General features: G+C 56.7%; 2 protein-coding genes across 10 annotated transcripts; both read right to left on the bottom strand.

Moving 5' to 3' along the window:
* Positions 1–312: 312 nt before the first annotated feature.
* Positions 313–19,034, bottom strand: Arhgef1 (Rho guanine nucleotide exchange factor 1). 9 transcript variants are annotated; one of them, XM_023704450.1, is made up of 32 exons: positions 18,851–19,033; positions 17,438–17,566; positions 14,104–14,145; positions 13,928–14,011; positions 13,381–13,494; positions 11,772–11,870; positions 11,502–11,544; positions 11,043–11,289; positions 10,782–10,811; positions 10,501–10,600; positions 10,274–10,370; positions 10,163–10,198; positions 9,801–9,938; positions 9,061–9,166; positions 8,447–8,458; positions 7,762–7,929; positions 7,338–7,483; positions 5,108–5,254; positions 4,699–4,781; positions 4,403–4,528; positions 4,185–4,299; positions 3,967–4,067; positions 3,543–3,620; positions 3,210–3,285; positions 2,950–3,117; positions 2,302–2,389; positions 2,122–2,208; positions 1,749–1,816; positions 1,567–1,653; positions 1,048–1,211; positions 869–969; positions 594–685 (listed from the first exon to the last, which is right to left on the bottom strand). In XM_023704450.1, the coding sequence occupies exons 3-31, from the start codon at positions 14,125–14,127 to the stop codon at positions 886–888; spliced, it is 2,916 nt and encodes a 971-aa protein (XP_023560218.1). In that variant the 5' UTR covers positions 14,128–14,145; positions 17,438–17,566; positions 18,851–19,033; the 3' UTR covers positions 594–685; positions 869–885. The 9 variants fall into 9 exon arrangements, with proteins under 9 accessions (XP_023560222.1, XP_023560218.1, XP_023560221.1 ...); XM_023704454.1 differs by lacking the exon at positions 1,048–1,211 and having other exon boundaries at positions 313–685; positions 18,851–19,034; XM_023704453.1 differs by lacking the exon at positions 8,447–8,458.
* A 1,111-nt stretch (positions 19,035–20,145) lies between these two features.
* Cd79a (CD79a molecule) lies at positions 20,146–23,626 on the bottom strand. The gene is made up of 5 exons (XM_004644347.2): positions 23,485–23,626; positions 21,560–21,856; positions 21,245–21,363; positions 20,709–20,777; positions 20,146–20,579 (listed from the first exon to the last, which is right to left on the bottom strand). Exons 1-5 carry the CDS (start codon positions 23,555–23,557, stop codon positions 20,466–20,468), a joined length of 672 nt encoding a protein of 223 aa, XP_004644404.1. The 5' UTR covers positions 23,558–23,626; the 3' UTR covers positions 20,146–20,465.
* Between the last annotated feature and the right edge of the window lie 532 nt (positions 23,627–24,158).

Genomic DNA, 24,158 nt, shown 5'->3' with positions numbered 1-24,158 from the left:
TGGCCACTAGCTCCCCGCAACTCCCACAGCCACCTCCAGAGTTTACTACAAAAATAAAAGAACAGAAAGTGAGACTGGGGTCCCCCAGTGTTTCAGATGACTGGGGCTTCAGTGGAGGCTGGGGGGGGGGGCGCTGTGCACATCCAGTGTGTGTGTGTGGGTGCTGGAGAGGGAATTTTTAGAACACAAGAATGAAAATGAACAAGGGAAAAGAGGCAAGACACCAAGAGACCGCGTGGTCAGGCTCAGGAATTGGGGGTGTGTGTGTGTCAGCCACCCCGCTGAGCCCCTCTCTACTCTCACACACAGATCTCTGCTTAGATAATATATATTAAAAAATAAACCTCCAATTCAGGGTATAAAAACAGCGAAGGCACTTGGGGGTGTGTGAAGGGTGGCCTCTACAGGCAATACTGAGATGGCCAGGGAAATGGGGGTCATGGTGGAACCCCCGAAATGAAGCCCTGAGTCCCCCAAGCAGAAGGCAGGAGGGCAGGAAGGCTGTGTGAGGCAGGTAAAGGAGGCAGGGACCGCAGCTGGCTCCTCCCAGGCGTGGCCCTCCTGGGAGCCTCGCCCTGGTGCTGTCTCCTCAGGTCCTTGGGGTGTGAGGTGCTGCCACCACCAGTGTTGGGGTGGGGAGCCCCCTCTCCTCCTCTCCCCTGTTCAACTCTTCCTTTTGAAAGGCCTGGGAGGTGCAAAAGAAAGGGAAACAGAGATCGGGAGTCAGTTAGCCAACTAGGTAGAAGAGGCTGAGAAACAAATTGACAGAAGCAGAAACTGAGACAGGAGGGAGAGTGAGATGGGACTGAGACACAGATGCCCATACTGTCCTTTCTGAGCAGCGCCCGGTCCAGCTCCCCACACTCACCTGCGTGGGCAGGGGCCTCATGTACAGCCAGGCTGAGGGACAGGGTTCCCCCCGAGCTGAGCCAGGAGGGGCCGCAGGCGGCAAACTTCCTCTTCTAAGTCCTGGTGGGGAGGGGGTCATCAGTGAGGGAGGCCTCCTGGTCGCCCCAGCATACCCAGGACTCCCTCCCCCAGCCACACCTCCAGCTGCTTTATGGCCTCCTCCAGGCTGAGCAGGTTCTCCTGAACTTCCTGGGTCTGCGCAGGGCCCAAGGGGTCACCACCTGGCACCCCATCCCTGTCACAGGGAGGCCCCGCACCGCTGTCTTCCTCCGTGGGCAACAGGAGCTGCTTCAGGGACAGCACTGGCCAGGGACAAGGGGAGTAGAGTCATGAGAGGCAGGGGCTTCTGCTGGGGTCCAGGATAAACAGGAAGGGCAGAAGCCAAGGGCCTGGTGGTGAGGAGGATGCAAGGGTGAGGCTGGGGCCAGGGCTGGGATGGGGTAGCAGGGCACCGCCAACAGAAAGGCTGCGTTCAGGACTAGGGATGCAGGAAGTAGAGGGTTTAGGCCACCCAGGGTGATGGCACAGGCTGGGTGGGCTCTATGCATCTCTTTTCTGGTGGCTGGACATAAAGACTGGAAATAGGGTGCCTTTTTGGAGTTGGAACAGAGGCCTGGTTGGCAGGTGGCTGCCCTGGAAGGGGCGGGGCAAGGCTACCTTTCTGTAGGGCCGTGGCCGCAAGCTGCCCCTCAGGGCCTGGTCTGCAGAAGGGCAGGAGGTCGCTGAGTAGTCTCTCAGTCTGGGCTGGGTGGGCAAACGAGGTACTCAGATCCAACTGGGCATACTGTACACACCTCCCATCACCTGTGATTCCCCATCCAACGCTCCCCCGGTCTCACCATCGGCTGGAGGCACCTCTCGGCCACCGTTGCCATTCTCAGAGCTGCTGAGCAGGGGTTCTCGGGTGCTGGGGAAGGAAGTGCTTGGTGATCCCGCACCCTTGGCTCTGGGGGGCAGCCAGGGCAGGGAGACAGCTGGACGTGGGGAGGAGGTATAGTCGGGAGGCAGAGACAGAGCTGAAGGCAGGGGATAGGGAAACAAAGAGGCCCAGACACTGGAAGACAGGCCTAGAGAAGGGAGACAGGCAGCCATGGTGGGGTTGGTGCTGCGTGCACACCCGCGTCACACACTGAGCTGGGACTGGGGCTTGGGGTCTAAGGATATACAGGGAAGCTGCCTCATCCCTTCAGCTCCCTCCCTGGTCCCCCTCACCTGCTTGGGCTGGGCCGGGGCTTAGGGCGGGAGGCAGGGGCAGGGACTTTCAGGGATCCAGCGGTTTCGGTGATGAGGGCACACCAGCTGGGGAGACAGGCCGGGATGCAGGCCCCAGCAGGTCAGCACCTCCGAACTGTGCAGCCTCCCACGCCCACACTGTCCCCATGGACCCCTTACTTCTTCCGCTCCGACACTGTCTGTGCTACCAGCTCGTATATCTGGGCGTCCTGGTCCCAGGTAAAAATGACGTAGAAAGCTTTGTGATCTGTTGGAAGGAGAAGGAGCTCAGGGCCAGGGCTCCCAGTGTGCACCCCTTCCTAAGTAGACTGGAGGCTGGGAAGCCCCAGAGCTACCACTCACCCCTCACTGTCCATCTCCCAGGCCCGGATGCTCTTTCCCTGTGCCTCCCCATTCTGGTCCTGCCAGGTAGCAAGGCCCCAGGGGCTGACCATGCCCACAGATGCCCCAAAGCCCCACCAACAAGTTTCCCCCCGTCAGTGGCCCTGGTGCCACTTCTAAGCACTGTATTCCCCATCCCTCCATGCCTGGGCTCCCAGCTTCCAGCCCTGCACCCTAAAATTCCCAAGCAGCCACCAAAATACCAATCAGGGCAGGCCACAGCTCAGGGCAAACCAGCCCAGGTTTCATTCCCTCCTATCCCTGCCCACCTCTGCCTCTGCCAACCTAGTGGGTCCCTTCTTAACCTCACCGACAGCCACCCCTCCTTCCGAGCAGGCTCCCTGGCTCCCTCCAGGGTTCTCCTCCCCACTCCACAGGGCAGCTGCGCTCAGATGGCCCATGCTGGCCACGCCGCCGCCTTCTCACCAGTAGCCACCTCTCGGGTCATGGCAGAAGTGAGCCGCAGCACAGGCCGCAGCATGGTCTTGCCGTCCGGTGTGGGCGTGAGCGTCCGGCTGTGTGACTTGAGCAGCAGCCGCTCATCCTGGCGCTGGAGCAGCAGCAGCAGGTCGCCGAGCAGCAGCACGTGGACCTCTGGAGGGGCACGGCCGGCGAGCGCTCACACCTCACTGCCCACACCACACCTCACGCACCCACGCCATCCCTGCTGCCACCCTGGTGCTCACCCACAGCCTTGTCCTTGGTCACCCGCCACGTCAGTGGGCCCTCATGGACCAACTTCTTTTTGGTGATGTCCAGATTCTGGGGACAGGAGGGAGCGATGGTCAGCCAAGGCGACAGGGAGGGAAGCGAGAGAAGAGTGGTAGGCAGGACAGTTTCAGGGCCACGGGGGACCAGTCCTACCAGTGGGGCAGGAGAGTGGAGTCAGGAGTCGTGATGGACACCTGGTTGGAAACAATGTGGCTGCAGAGGCTCCCTGCGTGCCCTCCAGTGTGTCAGAATCCCCCGGAGAGTGGGGGTGGGCAGTGGGGATGGGAGGGGAAGGCCAGCAGGCCTACCTTGAACTCGCTCAGCATGGGGTCGTTGCTCTGCCGTAGGTGGGACAAGTCCAGGCGCCGCTGATAATCCCTGAGCCGCTGAGGCAGAGATGGGGTGTTAAGAGGACAAACCTAACAGGGAGGCTGACCTTCATGGACTCCAGGCCAGGGAAGCTGAGAACCAAGGTTAACTTCTGAGGGACATGCTGAGGGCAGGCCTGACCTTCAGTGACCTTGAAGGGGAGTTGCTGAGGCCCAGATGACAAGACACTTGGATTCTCAGTGACCTGAGAGGGGGACTAGGGGAGATGCTGAGGGTTGGGAGACCCCTGGACACTCAGTTGTCCTGAAGGCATCAATAAGGGCTTTGTCTGGCCTGTGGATAAGGTTAGAATGGTCCCAGCCCCCACCCAACCCCACCCTGGCCAGTGCCACACTTGCTCACCAGCTTGTCCTCCGTGTCACGCACTTCTTGGTTGACATGGTGCAGGATGAGCCGGCAGCACTCAGCTGCCTGCTCCACTTTCTCTCGCTCCTTGGGCTCTTCTGCAGGCAAGGGAGCAAGCAGCTCCAGTGAGCCCCGACCCTAAAGGCTCCTGCCCTCTGGCTGTAGTTAAGGGCCGCAGAGCCGGGAGGGATGGTGTGGGCTGTGGGCTGTGGTACCTGTGTTCTGCGCGATGCTCTGCAGCAGCAGGGGATACTTGGTCAGCCGCTGCATCTCAGTGGGGATCATGTCCTTTAGCTGTAGGCGGCGGCATCGCGGGCGGCTCTCAGCTTCCTGAGGGGAAACCAGTGCGGGAGTGGGATGCTGGCCCCTGGAATCCAGTGCCCAGTCCCTCCCCCTGGGACCCTGGGACCCTGCAGCCAAAGCCCCACTTCACCTGCACAAAAGCACAGAAGCGAGGCTCCTTCCGCTGTTTGGCTTTGAGCTGCTCTAAGGCAAATGACTGGCGGCTGCAGAAGCGGGAGGAGATTTTCTGGAACCAGGAGCCCTCGGCACCATCAAACTACAGCAAGATTCAGGCCATGGAATGTCTCAGATGGGACTGGCAAGATCAGTCTGGAGCAGGGACGGAAGCCTAAAGGACAGTCCCAGCCCCAGAACCCTGGGATTGGAGTGGAAAGTGGACAGGTCCTGGGCTGGAGGAGGGGCAGGGGCTGAGCAGGGCACCCTCACCCGGGCCAGCAGCACATCACCAATCTCCTCAATGAGGTAGCCACTTTCCTGTCTCCGCTTCATCAGATGATCAAGGAACAGGGCTATGGGGGTCAGCGAGGAAAGGGGGTACCTATGAGGGCCTGGAAGACTTTGGTACCAAGGTGCGAGCTGGTGGGGGTCGCGGGGGTCAGGCTGCAGGTGGCTGTCTCCAGTCCTTCAGGCCAATGAGCTTGTCTCCTAGCCCTCCTGTGCTTGGATAGTGGGTCCTGCTCCCCGGGAGTGAGCTCTGGGGATGCAGGATGGGTGGTCCCCAGATGTTGCTTATGGGGGACACTCAAGGAAAACAGGCTGGACTCCAGTTCCAGGGCAGCCTTCAAGTAGGGAGAGGCAGCAGTGGGGAGTGGAAGGGTCACGGTCTGGCACTCACAGTGCACCTCGATGAGCTCGTCTAGGCTGGGGAAGATGTACTGCAGGTCATCCAGGAGGAAGAAGCCTCCTTCTGCGATGGGCTGATAAAAGAGGTCGTGCAGCACCCGCAGCATGCGCACATGGGCTGCCTCCGTCACCAGCAGCTCTGTGGGGACCCGAAGCAGGAAGCATCACTGGGGAGGGTGCAAACCCTGGATCTAGCCTTTGAGGTGGGCTAAGAGAATACGAGGGCCCAAGGGGGTGAAGGACACTCCTAGAAGTTGGAGGAGGGTACACTTTCTTCAGGTTGGTCGTTTTCCCCTTAAGAAGCCACTGAAGAGTCCTCAACCCACTGCCTTTCCCTCTGGCACAGGCAGTCAGCTAGGGTGACCAGTGGTTCAAGTTTGCTGATCATTGAAATTTCAGTGATAAAAAAGGGCCAATTAGGGGCCGGGGAGATGGCTCAGTGGAATAAGCGCTTCCCTGGCAAGCTCAAAGGCCTGAGTTCAATCCCTGGTTCCGCCAAAAAGAAAAAAAAAAAAAAGAGCCAATTAGCTGTGTGCAGTGCTGCACGCCTGCTAGCCCAGCAGGAGGGTCTTGAGTTTGAAGCCAGCCTGGACTACATAGAGACTCTGTCTCAACAAACAAACAAACAAACAAACAAAACAAAAAGAGTTGTAACTGAAAAAGTATTTCTTTAGGGCCCTAAAAGTTTTTTGTTTACTTTTTTTCTTCCTCTTTGCAGTGCTGGGGTGCAGTGCACGCTAGTGCGCATGTGTGCTAGGAGATACTTTGCCTCTGCCCAGCTGGTTTTCGTCTTTTTTTTTTGGCAGAACCGGGGATTGAACTCAGGCCCTTGCACTTGCCAGGGAAGCGCTTATTCTACTGAGCCATCTCCCCGGATCCGGTTTTCATCTTTTTGAAACAGGGCTTCGCTAGGCAGTTCAGGGTAGCCCTGAAAATACCTTGCACTATGAGCTAGCCTCAAACTCATACCAGCGCCTTGCCTCTGCCTCCGCCTCCTGAGTGCTGGGGTTACAGGCGTACACCACCTCACCAAGCAGCACCCGAATTTCTAAATGAGCACTTTTCTTACCACTGAACAACCTATAAACACACACTGAAGCAAGCTTCCAAGCTGTTCTACCTTTCCTACCATTCCTCTCCTACACAATTAGGAGGCACAGAAAAAACCCAACATGGAAGTGATGTACCCATTGTCTTCCCACCCAGAAGCAAGCATTGGTAATATTAGTTCCCCAAACCCCGCCGTGGGAAAGAACTCTTCTGTCCTTAAAGCACTACCATCACACTAATAGTACCAATCCCAGGAAAAGGCTGTCCTCTGCGTCCACACTACAGCGACTATTTCATAAAGCTTATTGTGGCTTCACAACCACTTTTGATTTGTTTGTCTGTTCACTTATTCAGGTATTTTTGTTTTGTTTTGTTTTTTCCTTTTTTGTTACCAAGAATTGAACTCAGGACCTCAAACTTGCCTGATAAGCACTGTGCCGCTGAGCTATCTCCCCGACCCTGTTAGGTTTTCTGAGACAGGATCTTCTTGACACAGAGCAATACTCTTGCCTCAGCCTCCTAAGTGCTGAGATGATGAGTATACGAATCTTACTGCGCCTGGTTAGAAATACATCTTTTGTTTTTTTCAGGCAGGCTCTTATGTGGCCTAGGCTGGCACCTAAGTCATGATCCTCCCGCCTCCACTTCCCAAGTGCTAGGATAAGTCATCCACCAACATGCCCAGTTTAAAAAATGTAATTTGCACATACTGTTTCTGGCTTTTTTCCCCTTTTTTTTTCTGGTACTGGGGAGAGAACCTAGAGTCTTGCGCCTGCTAGTCAAATACCCTACTATACTCTTCCCCGCCCCATTTGTTGCTCTCAATATCAGGATTATTGTTTTCATTTATTTATTTAGCTACCCCAGAGATCAAACTGGGGACCTTGCACTTCCCAGGCAGGCGCTTCTGCTGCTGAGCTATCTCTCTGACCCAGTATCAGGATCGTTTTCCTGGCTACAAACTGCTTGGGAGTGTCCCTCTGCCATTCACGCTCCATCTCGCGGCTGTTCAACAATGTGCATAACCAGCTGTCCCCTGCTGGAAACTAGCTGCCCTCTGAAGCTCTCCAGGGTAAATCAACAGCAGAAGGGCCACCTCCTGTCTCTGTCGCCACCTCTGCCAGAGTTGGACTGCATCCTTGGCCACAGGAGGGCCCGGGGGTGGCACTCACCGCTGATGACCTCCTGCCGCTTCACCTGGCTCTTGGGCAGGCTGAGCAGGGTGTCTGGAGGAACGAGCTCCCGCCAGCCAGGGGGCTCCTCTGGCTCCAGCTCCAGTCCTGACCGCCCTGGCTCCCCTTCATCTCCAGGCTCCGGGCTGTGGACAGAGGCTTTGCTAGGGCCCCAGTTGGGGATACCCCAAGGAGGAGCACTGTGCTCCTCAGTGTCAATCTCTCTCTGTGGCCTTGGCATTTAATGCCCCCAGGGTGGACCAGCCCCTAAATCTCTCGACAGAAGTTTCCCACCCCATCCTCCTCCAAGGCCCACAAGTACAGCTGGTCCTCAGTGACTGCTACCTGCTTTTCTGTGACTCTGGCAACAACCCCCTCCCGACTTTCCAGTTTGCCTCAGTACATGGGGTAAGGGCTGACGTACGTGGCTCGTCGGGCAGGGCCAAGCACAGCTGTGGCGGAGCTGGGGTCCATGTCCACGTCGCTCCGGGAGCGGCCCCCACCCCGGCCCTTGGCCCCGAGGCTGCCCCGGGAAGGCCGGCGGCGGTCACTCACCCGCAGGCTCTCTGAGCGCCCCAGACGCCCTGATAGCCTGGACCCCAAGGCCAAGGACAGAGGCAGAGGCCAAGACAGAGACAAGGACAGGTAGACCAGGACAGGGACAGGAATAGGGATGGTGGAGACAAGGTCAGGGACAGAGGAGACCAGGACAGGGACAGAGAAGACCAGGACAAATAGACCAGCACAGGGACAGAGAAGACCAGGACAGGGACAGGGACAGTATCCAAGACCAAGATCAAACATGCAACAGAAGAGAGAGAAGAGTCAGGAGCAGTGGGATTTTTGGGTTGCTGGGCAGTTAGGTGGAGCAGGGGTGGTACTGAATCAGGGACCCACTGTGGTACACAGAACCCCCTCCCTTCCCTGAGGTAGGGGGACAGGGACAGAGGAAAGGAGGGTTTTGATACTTAGCTCTTCAACTGGGAGGGTGATGTCCCCACCCACCCCTCGAAGGGGGTAAAGGGGAGGGGGTGGCCATGGGGAGGGAGGGGGCTGGGAGACATGGGGGAGGGGCTAGCCCTCCCCCAACCCAGGGCCCAGGCACCCACCTCTTCCACTTTCTGGGGAGAGAGGGCACAGGGTCAGAGGTGGGCCAGAGGGAACCGATCCACCCCCAACCCCACCAATGGGCCCCCAAAGCAGCGCACGAGGACAGGCAGGGGGCAGAGCCTGCCCCCCAACTGTGAGGGGGACAGGGCCCCCAGGGTACAGAGCAGAGAAGGGGATGAAGAACACTGGTAGCAGGAGCCAGGCGGGCAGGCAGGGACTGGGAGAAGGGGGAGAAAATAAGAGGCTGGGAGAACGAGGGGAATAAGGAGCAAGGGAGAGAGGAGAGAAAGGGAGGAAACCCCGCAGGAAAGGCTGGCACGGGGGCACCCTTGGGGTCAGGGCACAGGGAAGAGAAGAGAGGAGAAACGGCAGCAAACAAGGGAGAGGAAAGGGGAGAAGAAAGGAAGGAGGAGAAAGGAAAAGAGTGAAGGGAAAAGGACAAAGGAAAGGAGCAAAGAAGGCACAGAGGAAAGCGGAAGGGGACAGGCAGCGGGAGACGCGGCTTGGGACAGGCGGTGCACAACGGCAGCAGCGACTTCCACACCACACACCCTCCCCAGCCCCAGGAGCTGAGCACATCCCACCCCACCCCCACAGCACCCCAGTCGGGCACCTCTCTGTCTCTGCACCCTCCTCTGTGCTCTCGGGGGGCACCAAAGGTTCCAGGCTCATGGGGCCCTGTGGGGGCGGGTCCCCCAGTTCCAGCGGGGCATCTACACCTGCAGGAGGAAAACGGGTGGGAGGCTGGCAGAAGACTCCTGGGATGGCAAGGCCCACCCTCTGGGGCCTCAGTGTCCCCAGCTGTGGAATGGGTGGCTAAAGCACCCGCTGTCTGGCAGACACTATGCTGTGGCTCCAACCAGACTTCAAAGCGGAACAGACAGACAGATGTTCAGATAACAGAGACTGCGGCAGGGGCGGCTGGGGCCAACAGATGGAGGTGCTCGAGAACCAGGGTACCCCCACAGGTATCACTGAACCAGAGAAGGGAGGGAGGAGAGCCTCTGTACTCATTCATTCTCTGAGGGGAGAAAAATAAGACTCAGAGAGATAAGTGATTTCCGAACTGTAATGTGGTGAGCTTCAGAGTAGATATCTGAACCCACGCCAGGCCAAGCAGCTGTAGGAGAAGCAAGGGGCTGAGGGCCACATAGCTCTGAGGAGTGTGAGAAGTGACATCAGCTGTGGGGCTTGTCACCCCTGGGGGCCATAATGTTTACAGAAATGAGCGGCTGCCACTGAGAGGCTCTGGGTGGAAAGGCACCCGGAGGGAAGACCCAGCCCAGCAAGGGGAGGAGGAAGGAGAGGACTTACCCCCAACAACAGAACTTCTGCCTGGGCCTGAAAACTCACCAGGTTCCCGGTCTGGACTGTCCCCAGAAAGAGGGTGCACAGACACTCCAGATGTGTCCTGGCCAGGCCCCCCTACATTCCGGTCCCGAGAGGAGGCCCCCAGGCCTCCCTTCCGGTCTATAGGGCCTGGTTTCTCAGCTGGGGAGACAGCAAGGGAGAGGGAGGGGGAGGAGGAGGGGAAATGAGAGCCGTGAATCCAATCTACAACCACGGTATGCATTCTGGCCTCCCTTCCCCATCACAGGAGAGCCCCCTCCCTCAAACCAAGGGGTCCAGGCCCCAGCCCTCCTCCTCCGACCCGGGGGTCCAGGCCCAAACCCCTCTCCTCTAAGGTCCCAGGATGGATGACTACAGGTAATTACCATCAACCTCGCTTTTGAGGTGTCGAAAATCTGGAGCTGTAACAAGAGGGACAGTAAGCCAAGTATAGACTAGGGAGGGGTTGGATGGGACCCAGGCCAGGGCTCCCTTACCCTGGTTCTCTCCTCGGTTCCAGCGGGCAGCATCTAGGATACTGCTCAGTCCTTTCTTAGTCTTGGGAGGCTCATCTGACCGCCGGTTCCCCATCACCTGCAGGAGATGGGGCAGGGGGACGGAAGCATTTCCAAGATGCACAAAGCAGAATAGGACCCCAAGTGTCCAGGTCTCACAGTTCCCCCAGGGGGTGTCTGGAGAAGAAAGGGCCAAATCTGGTCAGCACCTTTTTCCGGAAGAAGTTCCTCCCCGACTTCTTATCCCCGCTCTTGGTCCGGACCCCAAGGTGACGCATGTAAAGGCTGATGGCGGTGACCACAGCAGCACTGCACAGAGTGAACAGCGAGGGCTCCATCATACACTTGCAGGGACATGAACACGTGCCTCTACCTCCCCATCCCACAACCACTTCCCGAGGCTCTGGGGAAGAGGGGAAAGTTCCACAGGATGGGGGCGGGGAGTCCCAGGGAACCAACCCCCTTTCCCTACCAGTCTCCACCCCTTCACCTCTTGTCTTCATCATTAGAGATGGTATGTCTGCAGGGAAAGAAAGGAGTGTGACACAGTGGCAGAGCCCAGGGTCACTGTACAGACCATGAAGAAGACCTAGAAACTGCAAGGGAGCTCCAAAGCTGGGATGGAAGAACCCAAGGAAGGGGGAGAGCCTAAATGCTACAAAAGGCCCCCTCCCACCCCCACCAACACTAGCAAACTGGGGATGGAACGTGCTGGCGTGGCACAGTGACAGCCCCCTCACCGCCCACTCACTGAATCTCCTCCAGGTGGCTCAGCAGCCGCTCAGCCACATGCCGCTCCCGGGCCTCATAGCTGGCTCTGTCACGCCCGACCCAGGCCTCTAGCTGGGACAGCTCCTGCTCCCACAGAGTCATGCCCATGAGTCGCTTGGAGCGGAAGTCCTCCAGCTGCCGGCTCACAGCTGCCTGCTGGAATTGCACCACCTCCTGCAGGAACCGCCGCTGGACGTCCTCAGAGATGAGATCCGGCCGTGTGCGGTCTGCAGGGACACATGTGCTGCTGGGGGCCAGTTCAGTGGGCCTGGATCCCCCAGTTCAGACCATAGGCTCCTCCACTGTCACCCATGAACTCTGACAGCCACCTTTTCTTAGGCTGTCACTGTCAAGAAAAACTGAGAGAATCCTGGCTTCTAGCCAAGGCTTTCTGGGAGGCAAGCCCTGCCAAAGGCCCTCCCTCCTCCTCAGTTCTTACCGAGTTCAAAGGCTACACTGGAAGGGACTGGTACCCGAAGCACCTGCTCAGGGGAAAGACCGGAATGAGAGGAGTCTCTGGGAGGGAGGAGCAGCCCAGGAAGCCTGTGGGGGTGAGGCTCTGACAGAGGATGCTGAGGGCCAAGGCTGACGGTCACCACAGGCCGGGACTCCCTTCATAGTGCCTCAGCCTTCAGAGGCTGGGAGGCACAGTGTGATTCCCCAGGGCCACCAAGGAGTTGGGGACAGGGGTGGCTTGAAGGAGTCTCACCGCAGTCTTGTCCAGGAAGCTGTGGTAGAAGTCAACAAAAGCCTTCTTGGCCTCCTTGGGGCCCAGCGAGCATAGCATGTCCACGTGCAGGCAGCAAAGCTGAAGCGACAAATGTGGCTCTCCTCCCTCCCAGCCCTCAAGCTACCCCAAGCCACCTCCTCTGAGAAGCCCTCCCTCATCGCTACTCCCATCATCCAAGTCCTGTCTCCCTTGCAGTCTCCTCAGGGCTGCTATTATGAGCATTTCCTAATTTTATGCCCTTCAGTGTGGTTCTTTGTGGTCCTCTTTACCACTCCTACTCTTCCTACTAGCTATATTGAGGGTTTGTATATATCAGATACAGTTCTAAAGCTTGACATACGCTAATTAACCTGCTCACCCATAGGGACCACCCTTATTCCCATTTTACAGATAGAAAACTGAGCTTAGGAAGCCTGTTCAAGGCCACACAACTAGTAAGTGGCAGAGTTGGACTCCAAATGTCAGCAGTCTGTCTCTGCTATTCCCTACTGCCTAGAAACACAAGGAGCTTGAAAGTTTATGAGTGGGGTAGCTTCTGATTCTTGTGTCACTAGATGAGGGCTATACATGGAGGCCTAGTAGTGTTCTAGAATGCAGACAGGGGACAGATTGGTATTCCCCTCCCCTTTTTTGCCAGTTCTTGAAGCTTGGCATCAGGATCACCAGCCTTTATGGGTCAAAGTGCGTTTTCTGCACCCCAGATAACCTCCCCGCTGTTTCTTTCAGTCTTCCAGTTTTCTGGGGGGATCTGGTGTGAACTTACCACAGCACAATGCTCTGGATATCCCCTGGCTCTTGGCTGTACTGGGTCTTTCTGGGATGAGGTCCTTGTTTACAGAACCTCATTAGCCAATGCTGTGGCTTCTCTTTCCTAACTCAAGTCTTCTAGAGCCTGCAGGTTTGTTTGTTTTGTTTTGTTTTTTTCTTTCTGGTAGCAGGGATTGAACTCGGGACCTTCTGCTTGCCAGGCAGACATTTATGCCACTGAGCTATCTCCCCAGCTCCCTGCAGGTGTTTCTCATTGCATGGTCCTGCATATACCACGCCCAGGTATTTTCTGCCTCATGCAGGAAGTTTCTGGGTGAACGATTACATCCTTCCTGCCTGATGGGCTGCTTGTAATGGTTTCTTCACTTCTGAATTAAGGCTTAGGTGCCATCTAGGCCTGGGATCACTAACAGCTTTCTCCCAAGCACCAGCCCTGAATGGCTGCCTGGTGATACCTGAGAAGAAGGCTTTGCTTGGTCCTGCTCCAGGGTTCACGGGAAGGGTACCCTCACTGACACTGCTCCGGGTGGGAAGGGACAGGGCCTGGTTTCGGCCACACTGCTGGGTTCTCTGCTGCTGTCTGCATGGCCCTGGTGCGCAAGTGGGTCCTGGTGGGGCTTGCTGTTTACACGGGGCCCTCAAACTCTCGTCTAGCTCACATAGTGTACTTGTCTCTCCTGTGCCACTCTTCCTAGATCTCGAGCTGTGCTCTGGAGCTGGCTCCCAGACCGGTCCAGGCCGCCCTCGTTGGTAGAGCCCTCTGAAAGCTCTGGCCTACCCCAGCCTCAGCCCTCCCTGGTCTCCCTAGCCAACCCCTCACCAGAGGTCCTGGCTCGAACTGCAGGGCCACGTGCTGCAGGAGGGCCATGAGGTGAGCTGGGCGCCGCTTCACCTGCTCCAGGCTCTGGAACTGGCTGTTCTGCTCCTCTGAGTGCTGGGTGTGGAAAGGGAAGCTGAGTGCCCAGGGGTAGAGGAGGAGCCTTGGGCTTCACCCTGCTTGGTCCCTAGCACCTTCCAAATGGATCCAAGCTAGGGAAGGTCTTGGAAGAGGTGACACATCTATCTGCCATCAAGGTGACAGTAAGGGCAGGTCATTGGAGAGAACGTCTGAGATGTGGTGTTAACATCAGTGGCAGAAGTTAGAAGAAAAGGAATGAGGATCCAGGCAGGGGGTAGTGACAAATTGGGGCTAGAGGCAGAAGGGTGGGAAGCCAGGCTGGATGGGGAACTGAGGGTGGGAAAAGAAAGTCAGCACTAGGAAAAGGAGAGATGGGCAGAGGGGGCACAGCTGAGGGTGAAGGGACCCTGCAGCAGGAGGGACAGTATTGGGGACAGGACAGACTCCTTCCCACCCTATCTCTGCTCACCGTCTCCAGCTCATTCTCAAAATCCTCATCCTCAGCCCCGATGATGCTGACAGGTACAAGGCCAGGCCGGGGGAGCCCTGGGGCCTGTGGAAGGGGAGGATTCAGTCCACGGATCTCCCTAGCTGTCAGACCCCACGCCCACTGAACCCTGTTCCTCGCCTGCTGTCTACACTCACCGCCCGAGGGGCGACGTCTTCCATCTCCAGGGCTCTGCAGGGCTGGGGAGAGGAGGGGCTGCGGTTAGGACAGCTAAGAGAAGCGGGAGGAGCACACAGAGGCAGTTACTCATAGATTCCTGGCCCAGGTGTGAAGGTGAGTAAACAGCCACCCCCACCCAGCCTCTGCACTCAATGGGTCCTCTGTGGTGCACAAAGAGCCCTTCAGAGGCCAGCCAGGGGGTGGGGAGCCCAAGGACTGAAGCCTGGCAGGCGGTGTAGGCTGCAGGCCCAGAAGCCGGGTCCCCAAGAGGACTGTGGGTGAGAACAGGCAATCTGGGCTCCCTAAAGGAGGAGGGACCAAGGGGCTGGCATTGGTCCCCAAGAGAGCAGAGGCTCCAGACAAGCAGAGTGAACAGACAGGTTAAAGGGTAAGTCGGAAGGAGAAGCTGGGCTGTGGGGGGCTCTCCTCCCATCTATGACAGGGTTGGGCCAGGATGTTGCCTCTGAACCCACCAGCCCCGCTTCCTGTGACAGGAAGTCAAATGGCAAACCCCCAACCCCCAACCCTCTCCATGAAAGAAAACAAAACACTGAACCACCTCTGGGGGACCCAATGTCCCCAATTCATAGGTCCTTCTCTTCTTCAGGTACCACCTATCTTTCCTGATTTCTGGCCCCCCAAACAAGGAGACCTGGACAGCCTACCCCCAAGATGTGCACATCTCCCTCCTTCCATGCTATCTTGTCTTGCCAACCCCCCCATGCTGTCTGGAGACTGCCTCTTCTCCCTGGTTCCTCAGTTCTCTTCCCTGTCCTCTCCCATCTCTGCCTCTTGTAGCTCTTCCTCCTTCCTGTCTGTGCCTGTCCTTTCCCCGCTGACTCTGGCTATGTCTGATCTCTCTCCGCTCCCTTCTCTCTCTCATCTCTGTCTCTACCATGTTTGTCTCCCCTCTAGTCGCCGCATCTTCCTCAGTCTTTCCAGCAACATCTGTGTCCCTGATTAGTCTGACTAATACCCTGAGAGCTGGGGGATGGGAGGAAGCTGTGGAAAGTGAACCTGGGGCTGACCAGCAGGGGGCAGCTCCCCACACCCCAAAGCTATTTGTATTTCTCTCTGCCTGGGATCCACCCTTCTCTCTTGCAAGAGTCTCCTGCCCCAGCAGTCAAAAATAGTAGCTATGATTTTTTATTATGATTACTAAACAATGACACTTTCTGGACTGTCCAAATGCCATCTTGTGGGCCAGGGAGATGGCTCAGTGGAATAAGCACTTCCCTGGCAAATGCCATCTTGTGGGCTCCCCCATGCAGGCATGATTTTTATTCTTTTTCATAAAGTGTATCTGTCCATCATCCAGGCTTGGGTGATTTTAAGTTTTGAGTGTTTGTTAAATGTTCACATAAATAAATTTGCAAACAAAAGCAGAAAAAAGTAGCAATTATTTATTATGAAGACTAAACTCACCCAGCACTTACAGCGTACTAGGCATTGCTCTAAGTGCTTGCTATGCATTAACTCACTTAACGCCCCACACCGCAAACACCCCCATGCCAGTCTCATTCCTCCAACAGGTAGAAATGCCTTCACTAGGCCAGCAGCCACAACTTCTGGGCTAGAAAACACACCCACAGACACGGAGGGCCCCGTATATCCCACTTGGGGTTAAAGAGGCTCAATCGAGGCAGGGAGATTCCAAAGGAATATGAGAGGAGCTGGAAAAAAAAAGAAAAAGAAAAAAAGAGGAGGGGAGCTGGGAGTGTAACTTAGTGGTAGAATGCTTGTCTAGCGTGCATGAGGTCTGGGTTTCATCTCCAGCAATGCAAAATGAAATAAAATTCAACACCAAAAAGAAAAGAAAAAACGCTGTGCCAGGCCTCGAACCCTGTACTTGACAAGCATTCTCCCCTTTCTGTGCAGTTCAGTGATGGAACCCAGGGTCTTTAGAGGTTTTTTGGTGCTGGGAATCAAACCCAGGACCTTGTGCTTGCCAGGCAGGTGCTATATCGCTGAGCTATATCCCCAGTCCAGAACCAGGGTCTCACACAAGCTAGACAAGTGTTCCATCAATAAGCTACATCCCCAGAGTTTTTAAATTTTATTTTGAGAGAAGGTCTAGCTAAATTTCCCAGGCTGGCCTCAAACTTTCAATCCACCTACCTCAGCCTCGCCAGTAGCGAGAATTACAGGTGTGTGCCACTGTACCCGGCTAAGTATTATCTCCTTATTCCTCATTGCAATAATATGAAATAATAGCTAACACTTAAGGTGTATTTAGTATGTGTCAGACACACCATTATTGCTTTACAGGTGTTAATTCATTTAATTCTCTCAATGACTTCATTAGTCTAGTATCCTTCTGGTTTGTTTTATCTATTTTTTTTTTTATTTTCTTGGGTTCCTATAATTCTTATCTCCATTCCACAGAGTTGGGAACTGAAGCATAACTCACAAGGGACAGAGCAGGACTGAGACCACGAGAGCCTGGCTCTATACTTCATGCATGTAATAGACTGCAATGTTTCATAGCTTGGGGGACTTCCCCATTGCTCCCTTAAAAAACTAAAATCTGAATCAAACCTCTTAGGCACAGCAGGTCTGTGGCTGGAGAAGTCAGAGGTACACGGCCACGAGGGCCTGGATGGGAACACAGGTTGGAATGAGTTGTTTCACAGAGGCCTGGGGCTCAGAGAAGACTGGCAGTGGAGTGACGGGGGGGGGGGGAGTGTTGTTCAGAGTACGGGAGGTGAGAGGGTCCTTCCAAAGCTGTCAGGGGAGTTATAGCGAAGCTGTCAGGGAGATGGCAACCTATAAAGCCCGAGGTCCAGCAGAGGGCGCACTTGTGAGCAGGACGCTCTGAGGGACAGACAGGTTTAAGGTTCATGGATGGAAGGAGGGATCCCGGTGCAACCTGAGTGCACGTGGGTGTCTGGGTTTTACGCAGGGCTGAGGGTCTGTAAGCTATTGAGCAGTCTCTAAGAACCTCTAGGATCCTTGAAGAACCTCCTGTGGGCCTCGAGAATAGTTATACAACCCCAGACTCTATTTGACACACGATGGATCTAAAGAATACCGCGATCAAATGAGTCATGATTCTACAGAGAAAGCCAGTCTATGGAGCCTCTGGAGACTAAAATGGGGAGCTGAGTTCTACAGAGGTGTGTGATGGGTCTCAAGATCTACAATTCTACAGAGGTGGGTTCAGTCCTTGGGTTGGGCCCCTATAGGCCTTGGACTGTAGAGCTATACAAATTCCACGTTATATGAGGTCAGGTCTCTATGGGAGGCTAGCCAGAACCTAGAGGATCTGTCAGACCTTGTAAGCTATGTAGAAAGTGGTTGGTCTTCACGTACCCCAAATCTGGTATGAGACGTGGCGGGTCTACACCGGCCCCAAGTCCTTCAGTGGAAGTGGCGCTGGGCACAGCCAGGGATGACTTGCAGAGTTAGGGTCTTATGTCCGCCGGAGGCCGCGTCCCTCACCTGCTCCGTGGTGGGAAGAGAAGCCACTGCAGCCGCCAGAACCGAAGCCTCCGCGCGCGGGCTCCAGACGTCCCCACCCCCGCCGCCGAGTCTCTCTAGCCGCCTCACAGGCCACCTTTGCACCCAGCTCCACTCCTCCGCTCGCCGCTCTAGCAGGGATCGTGCTAGGCTTTTACCCTGGCGACTCTACTCCTCCTCCGGCCTCTCTAGCGCTCTATTCCGCCACGCTGCCCACATAGAGCCGCTCTGGCCTGTCTAGGAGGGCCGGCGTTTCCGCGTCTCTACTGCCTCTGTCAGTCTTCCGGCCCCCCCCCCCGCCCCCATCTCCCGGCAGCGGTGCAGAGGGTTCAATCTGAGATCTCCGAATTAAGCGATCCCAAATCTCCTGATCTCGCGCTGAGCCTCGCCGCCCTATTTGCATCCCCAATTCGGGGACCAGCATGAATCCCCAAAGCTCGTTCATCAGTTTCCTCTGCAGTCCTGTCATTACTGTCATCCCCTTCCACGGGAGCAGAACCAAATCTTGGAATTGAGTATAGCTTTCCCGCTGACATTAAAGCAACTTCCAAACAAAACCCAAAACAAAACAAAACAAAACACAATGACCTCTCTCCAGCCTCAGTCTTCCCAGCTGTCTTCTCTACATCCTCTTTCCAGGGTATGATTAATGACCCAAAGGACCGCTTCCCTAAAACGCTTTCAGTCGGAAACAGTGGCGCGCTCCTGTAATTCCAGCATTTAGGAAGCTAAGGCAGGAAGATCGCCGAAAGTTCGAGGCCAGCCTGGGCTATTTACTGAGTTCAAGGCGAGACAAGTAGCAGACAAACAAACCCTTTCAAAAGCTCTCTGCAACTCAGCTCCCCAGCGGCTCCGGGCGTTATTTGTTTTTCTTTTTAGGTAGCCATAAAACACTCAAGGTTGGGGGACAGGGCTTAGCGGGAAACACCTGCCAGTTCAAATCCCAACTGCAGTGTCTCACACAAAGTGTGTCCGTGCCGCGAGTCTGTTCAAGATCCCTGCCCTCAGTTTCCCCGCCCGTGCAATGGGTGTGAGCCTCCATCCTCCGTGAAACCATTAAGACGCTTGGCCTCGGCCTCGCACCGTTCGTCTCCACCTACTAGGTACTTGGCCAAGGTGAGTCACTTCTTTGCCCCCTGGGTCAGATGGGAAACTGAGGCCCGCGCGGGGGCGGCCGTGGACGCGGCCCGCAGCGGCCCGGGTCCCCCTTCCCCCGCTGCCCCCGCCGCCGAGGGGAGGAGGGCGGGCGGGGCGGGGCCCCCGTACCTGGTGTCGGCGCGGGGAGGTGGCCGGCGGGGCGCCGGAGGTCGGGCTCGGCGATCCCGGCCCTGCGTCCCGGCTCCCGCTTCCTGGCTCGGCGGGGCAGGAAGTTGGGGCGTTTTTCCGGAGGCCCCCGCCTCGGCGCCCCTCCCCGCTTCCTGCCCGCGCCCCGAGCCCGCCCGGCACCTCCGCTTCCTTCCCCTTCTAGCCGCCCGCCGGCTCCTCCTTTCCCCGGGGTACACGCCCCGCCCGGCCCCGCCCGACCCCCCGGCTTTGTCCGTCTGTCCGTCGGCGCGACAGGCGCGGGCTTCTCAGCCCTCGCGTCCCGGTCCCGGGGGGCATCGTGCGCCGCGCCGCGGACTCCCAGCGCGCTTCCTCCTCCCTCGTCGCTCGGTCCGTGCCTCTCACGCCCTTCCTCGGGTGGGGTCTCTCCCTCCCTGGCCTCTGCTGCTCTTTCTCCTCCGTCCCTTTCTCCCTCTCAGCCTCTCTGTGACCTCATCTTTCTGCATCCCGACCTGGAGCTCCCCGCGACCTAACTGTTGCTTTCCCTCCGTCTCGGGGTCAGCCACTGGCTGACCCTTTCCTTCCCCTTCTCTGTCGCCACAGCCCTGTCTCCAATCCCCTGTGGCTCCCGACGCACTCTCCTTTCACTTGCTGTCTTTCCTCACTGTCTTTCAGGATCGCTGCCGCTCACCTCTGTATGCCAGTTACTCGTCACAGGGCTTCTCAGTGTCTGCCCCTTCCCCAAGTTAGAGCCATAGACTCCAAATCCACCTCGGCAAGTCAGCCTGGGGGGGAATTCAGTAGTAGAACACAAGATATGCCCTCCCCCACCCCGCGTTTCCAGAACTTAATGCGTTAAAAATTTTTGGTAATGCCAGGTTTGATGGTGCATGTCTATAATCCCCACATTTGGGAGGCTGAGGCAAGAGGATCTCTGAGTTGAAGGGAAGACTGGGCTGAATAATGAGTTTAAGACCTGCTCGAACTACATATCAAAACTCTAACTCAAAAAAACCTCTTAGGGATATGGTTGAGGGGAGCCCTTTTACTGGGGTGAGGACTTACTGGTTGTTTTGGGGTGTGCGGAGAAGACTTAAGACTGGTTACTTGATTCCAGGGGTGGGCAGTGAGTAGGGCATGGGTTAGGCACACAATCCTGGGTCTGAAGGAAGAGGAGAAGGAGGAGGAGGAGGAAGAAGAGGAGGAGGAGGGGGAGGAGGTGGTGTAGGCTGGGACTCCTGGGTTCCAGGGAAGGAGGGAGACTCATCCTCATGAGATCCATGACTCCTGCCAAAGTCTGCAGTTGGGAAGGATTTATTATCACTAAGTGGCCGTGACAGATCTGGGAGGAGGGGGGCGACAGTAAGAGCTGCTGCAATCAGCTCCCTTAGAGGCAGCGATTAAGGGCTCATTACCCACTGGGGAGGGAGCCTGGGAAAGACCACACACACACACACACACACACACACACACACACACACAGAGGTTGAGGTGGGGATTGGGACACTGGGGGCTGGGAGCTCCCAGAGAGAAGGAGAAGGAATGTGCTAGGGGTGTGAGAGGAGGCGCTGGAGGGGGCACACAGCAGGCAGGGCCTTCTTGATGTATGTGGGGGTGGTCATGGCTTCTCCAGCTGGACATCTCCAATGTGGAGGTTGCCCACATCCTGGTAGGTGCCCTGGAGGCCCCGGGAGATGTCTTCGTACATGGAGCAGTCGTCAAGGTTCAGGCCCTGGGGGACACAGGGCAGTGGATGATAGTACCCGGAAGCCTGGGACCCCTGCCCCTCCTGCCACCAGCCCCAAAGGGGGATCCAAAGTTCACCTGCCCTGACCCTGCCCATTTCCAAACCTTCACTCACCTCATAAAGATTTTCATCCTCATAGTCATCCTGGGGGTCCATCCCAAACTTCTCGTTCTGCCAGCGTTTCTGTGGAGGTGAGCAGGGGGAAAACAGCTTTCCAGACCCTTCTAGCTGCCTCTAAGAAATTTCTCCAGCAGGTAAGGGACGTACCACATATCCAGAATATGGCAGATCTCTCTGGGTCCAAAGCTAGTGTCATTTTGGCTGTCTGCACTGCCTTATTCTCCATGAATGACAACATTAATAGTAAACAAGAATAGTGGCCCTCTGGCAGCAGCACAGCAGTTGGCTCTGGGACGGCCCTCAACCCGGTTCTTCCTTGGTCTCTGCTGCATCTTTGGGGACAACACTCTGGGATGTGGGCAGGGCGACTGGCGATGCCAGGAAAGGACTCAATGAGGACAACCCTTGGGCCAGCACCATTTAAAACCCTTTCATTGTGTTGGCTCATGTAACTCCTACAGTCCCCAAGAGGGGGACATGTTCTGCTTCCCAGGTTTTGCCCACTGACTTTGGGTCCCTCAGGGGCTCACCCTGAACAGCAGCAGCGTCCCAGGCACCACTGCACAGAACAGCAGGATGATACCCTCCGCTGTGATGATGCGATTCTTGGTGCCCTCTCCCATAGCCAGGAAGGGTCTGGGGGTTGGATCTGTGAGGAGTGGGTGCTGCTCAGAGACCTGCCTCTCTTGCTTTCCCAGGATCCCCACCCCACCCTGGAAGGCCCCCTCCTGCCATAGTGGCCCATTCCAATCACAGAGAACACTCAACAAGAGAGGAAAATGTGTGTCCGTCCCCCCCCCCCCCGCTGGATCAGGGGAGCTGGGGCCAGGTTCGGAGCCACTCACCACGCACTCGGAGGTAGGTGCCACAGGAGTACCCTGTCTTCCCCTGGTCTTCTACGCGGCAGCGGTATATGCCCTTGTGGCTCTTGTTCACATTCTCGATGATCAGTTCGCCCTTGGGGAGTTTGGTCTGACCCATGAACATAGATTTCCATGTATAGTTGCCCTGGAGGATGTGCCACCAAGTGATGTTGGAGTTGCTGCCATTGTGCAGGCACTGTAGGTGGACGTCTTCCCCAGGGCTCACTGTCACTGACGTTGGGCCACTGTGCACCCATAGGGTGGCCTGGCACCGAGGTCCTGTTGAGAAGTAGCCAGTGGGTCAGGGACTGGGGATGGCACCACTGCCTGTAGCTCTGGCTCCTGCTGCCGTAGTGCTCCAAGGAGTGGCCAGGGAGTGACATTCCTCCTTGTGTGCATGAAGGGGAGACCCATCAACATCCAGGAGGAGGAGTGGTGGGCGAGTCCCACTAAAGCCCTGACCCCTTCTGGATGTGGACTCTGGCTTTCTGGTGTCCAGTTTCCTGGCACTGGAGTGCTTCTGCCAGACCTCCTCCTGAGTCAGCTCAGGCAGCAGCCTCCTGAGGCTATTGCAGTCCCCGAGCCTCAGACCATCTCTGCACAAGGCACTTCACCCTGTGTCACTACCCCAAGCCCTGAGAACTAGGGTCCCTTGTATAGCAAAGTGGCTGAGGCCCAGGAAGGGGAATGGCCCTAGAGCACAAATGCCCAGCTTCACCAGCCCATCCCTGCCTGGGTCCAGCAGAGCAGTCTTAAGCCTGAGGCATCCCCCATTCTCGGTATGCCGCCAGCGCAACTCATTCTCTGTAACTTTCCTGTGGCAGCCTGGGGGTCAGAGGTGGGTTCAGTCCTTGGGCTAGACCACAGGGCCAGGGAGGAGGCATAGCTGGAAGGAGACAGGGGTCTTGCTCAGGGGGACAGCGGTTTTCTGGTGCCAATGCTGTCTGCAGGGGCTCCTCTGGGAAGCCCCAGCTCTCAGCCTCCCTGGCCAGTCCACATGGCTGGCTCTGGTCTTCAGGAGGGAGGTCAGGAAGTAAGGAGGAAGAGGTGGGGAGCAAAGCTAAGTAACCTCATGGTCACAGGCTTAGGCAAGCCCAGGGACGGGGTTGGATCCCTGGTACCGCCTGCCGCTCCAGTCCCGCCCCTGGGCTGTGTGCTGAGCGCTGAGCCAGCCAGGCGGGCTGTTGTGGCAAAAGCCTGTAATCCCAGCCCTGGGCAGGCTGAAAACAGGAGGATCATTATGAGTCCAAGCTGCATAGTGAGACAGTATACCAAATACATAAATAAATTTAAAAAAATTAGTCCCTCCAGACATAATCTGATCCCCGCTCTCTCCTCATGTCACTTGGGTGGGTGACCTTCCTCTTTGAACTTCAGTGCAGTCACCATCTGTTGGCCTTGGGTGGGGGAAGGGAAGGGCTGTTGAGAAGGGAGGGGTGAACAAGGCACACCCTGCTCCCCAAACAGAGAAGAGGTTTACACAGGGAGCCACAGAGTTAAAGCAGAGAAGGGTACAGTTCTTTCTCTTCTGATGCTCAGTGCCACCCCCAAGTCCCCTTCCTGTCCCCAGCTCTGTGTGCTCAGTCAAGAACCACCTCAGTTCCTTATTTTGACTTGTGTGGACAAAGGTTGGGTGGGGGATGGAACCCGCGGTCCTGCCTCCCTCCATGGTGCTGCGGACGTCCCATTAGCTTTCCTGAGCCTCCTCCAGCTTTATCTTGGCACAGCTTGGGACATATTGGGTCAGTCAAATCCTAAACCGAGTCCCCAAACGGACTGACGTGCTTGCTTCCTATATGGGCCTCCTTAGCTCTTCTTCGGACTCCTCTCCAGGACAGAACCCTTCCCCCTGCCTATGCAGTCCCTCCGGCCTCCCCAGGCCCAGCACCTGCCCTTTGGCCACATACCCAAGGAGGCTGCAGACAGCAAGAGGAGGATGGTGGCCCGCAGTGCGGGGAAAATTCCTGTACTCCCAGGCATCTTCTTTCTGTGGGTTGATTAATCTGAGTTGCACCAGTCCTGGTTATCAGATTCCACCCCCAAACCCCACCCCACTTCCTGCCCAGCCTTGCCGGAGATGGGCTCCAGTAGCCCTCACTGCTGGGCCCTTCGGGCAGTCCCTGCATGTATGCTTCAGGCCCCTGGAGGGGAACTGCTCCTGCACCTGTGGCAGCCACAATTCCCCTGAGGCACCGCTGCTGGTGGGGGGAGTGATCCGAGAGGCGGATTTAAGTCCCACCCCTTACCCCCATTACCAAGTCCTGGAAAAGAAGCCTGGTCTTGAGCCGGTGCCTGCTGCAGGCAGGTCTGTGTGGTTGGTCCTAAGATCGGATTCTGCCCCTTCCTGGACCTTAGGCGAAACCTATCCCCTCTGAGCCTCTGTTCTTAGCGTGTTGGGGGCAGGGCGGGACTTAGAGGGGTTGCCGAGACCTGGACAATGGTATGTGGTCTACGCTGGGGAGAAATAAACAGCACAGGCAGACCCTCTGGGAACCAGCCCAGTGACTGGGCTGTCACGTCTGTCCTCTGAGCCCTGTTTATTTGGTGGCCCTAGGCAATCAAACTCAGGACCTCAATGCTA

This window comes from Octodon degus, unplaced genomic scaffold (assembly GCF_000260255.1).
Source record: "Octodon degus isolate 3935 unplaced genomic scaffold, OctDeg1.0 scaffold00197, whole genome shotgun sequence".
Classification (NCBI taxonomy): domain Eukaryota; kingdom Metazoa; phylum Chordata; class Mammalia; order Rodentia; family Octodontidae; genus Octodon; species Octodon degus.
This window is presented reverse-complemented; position numbering and strand designations above follow the sequence as displayed.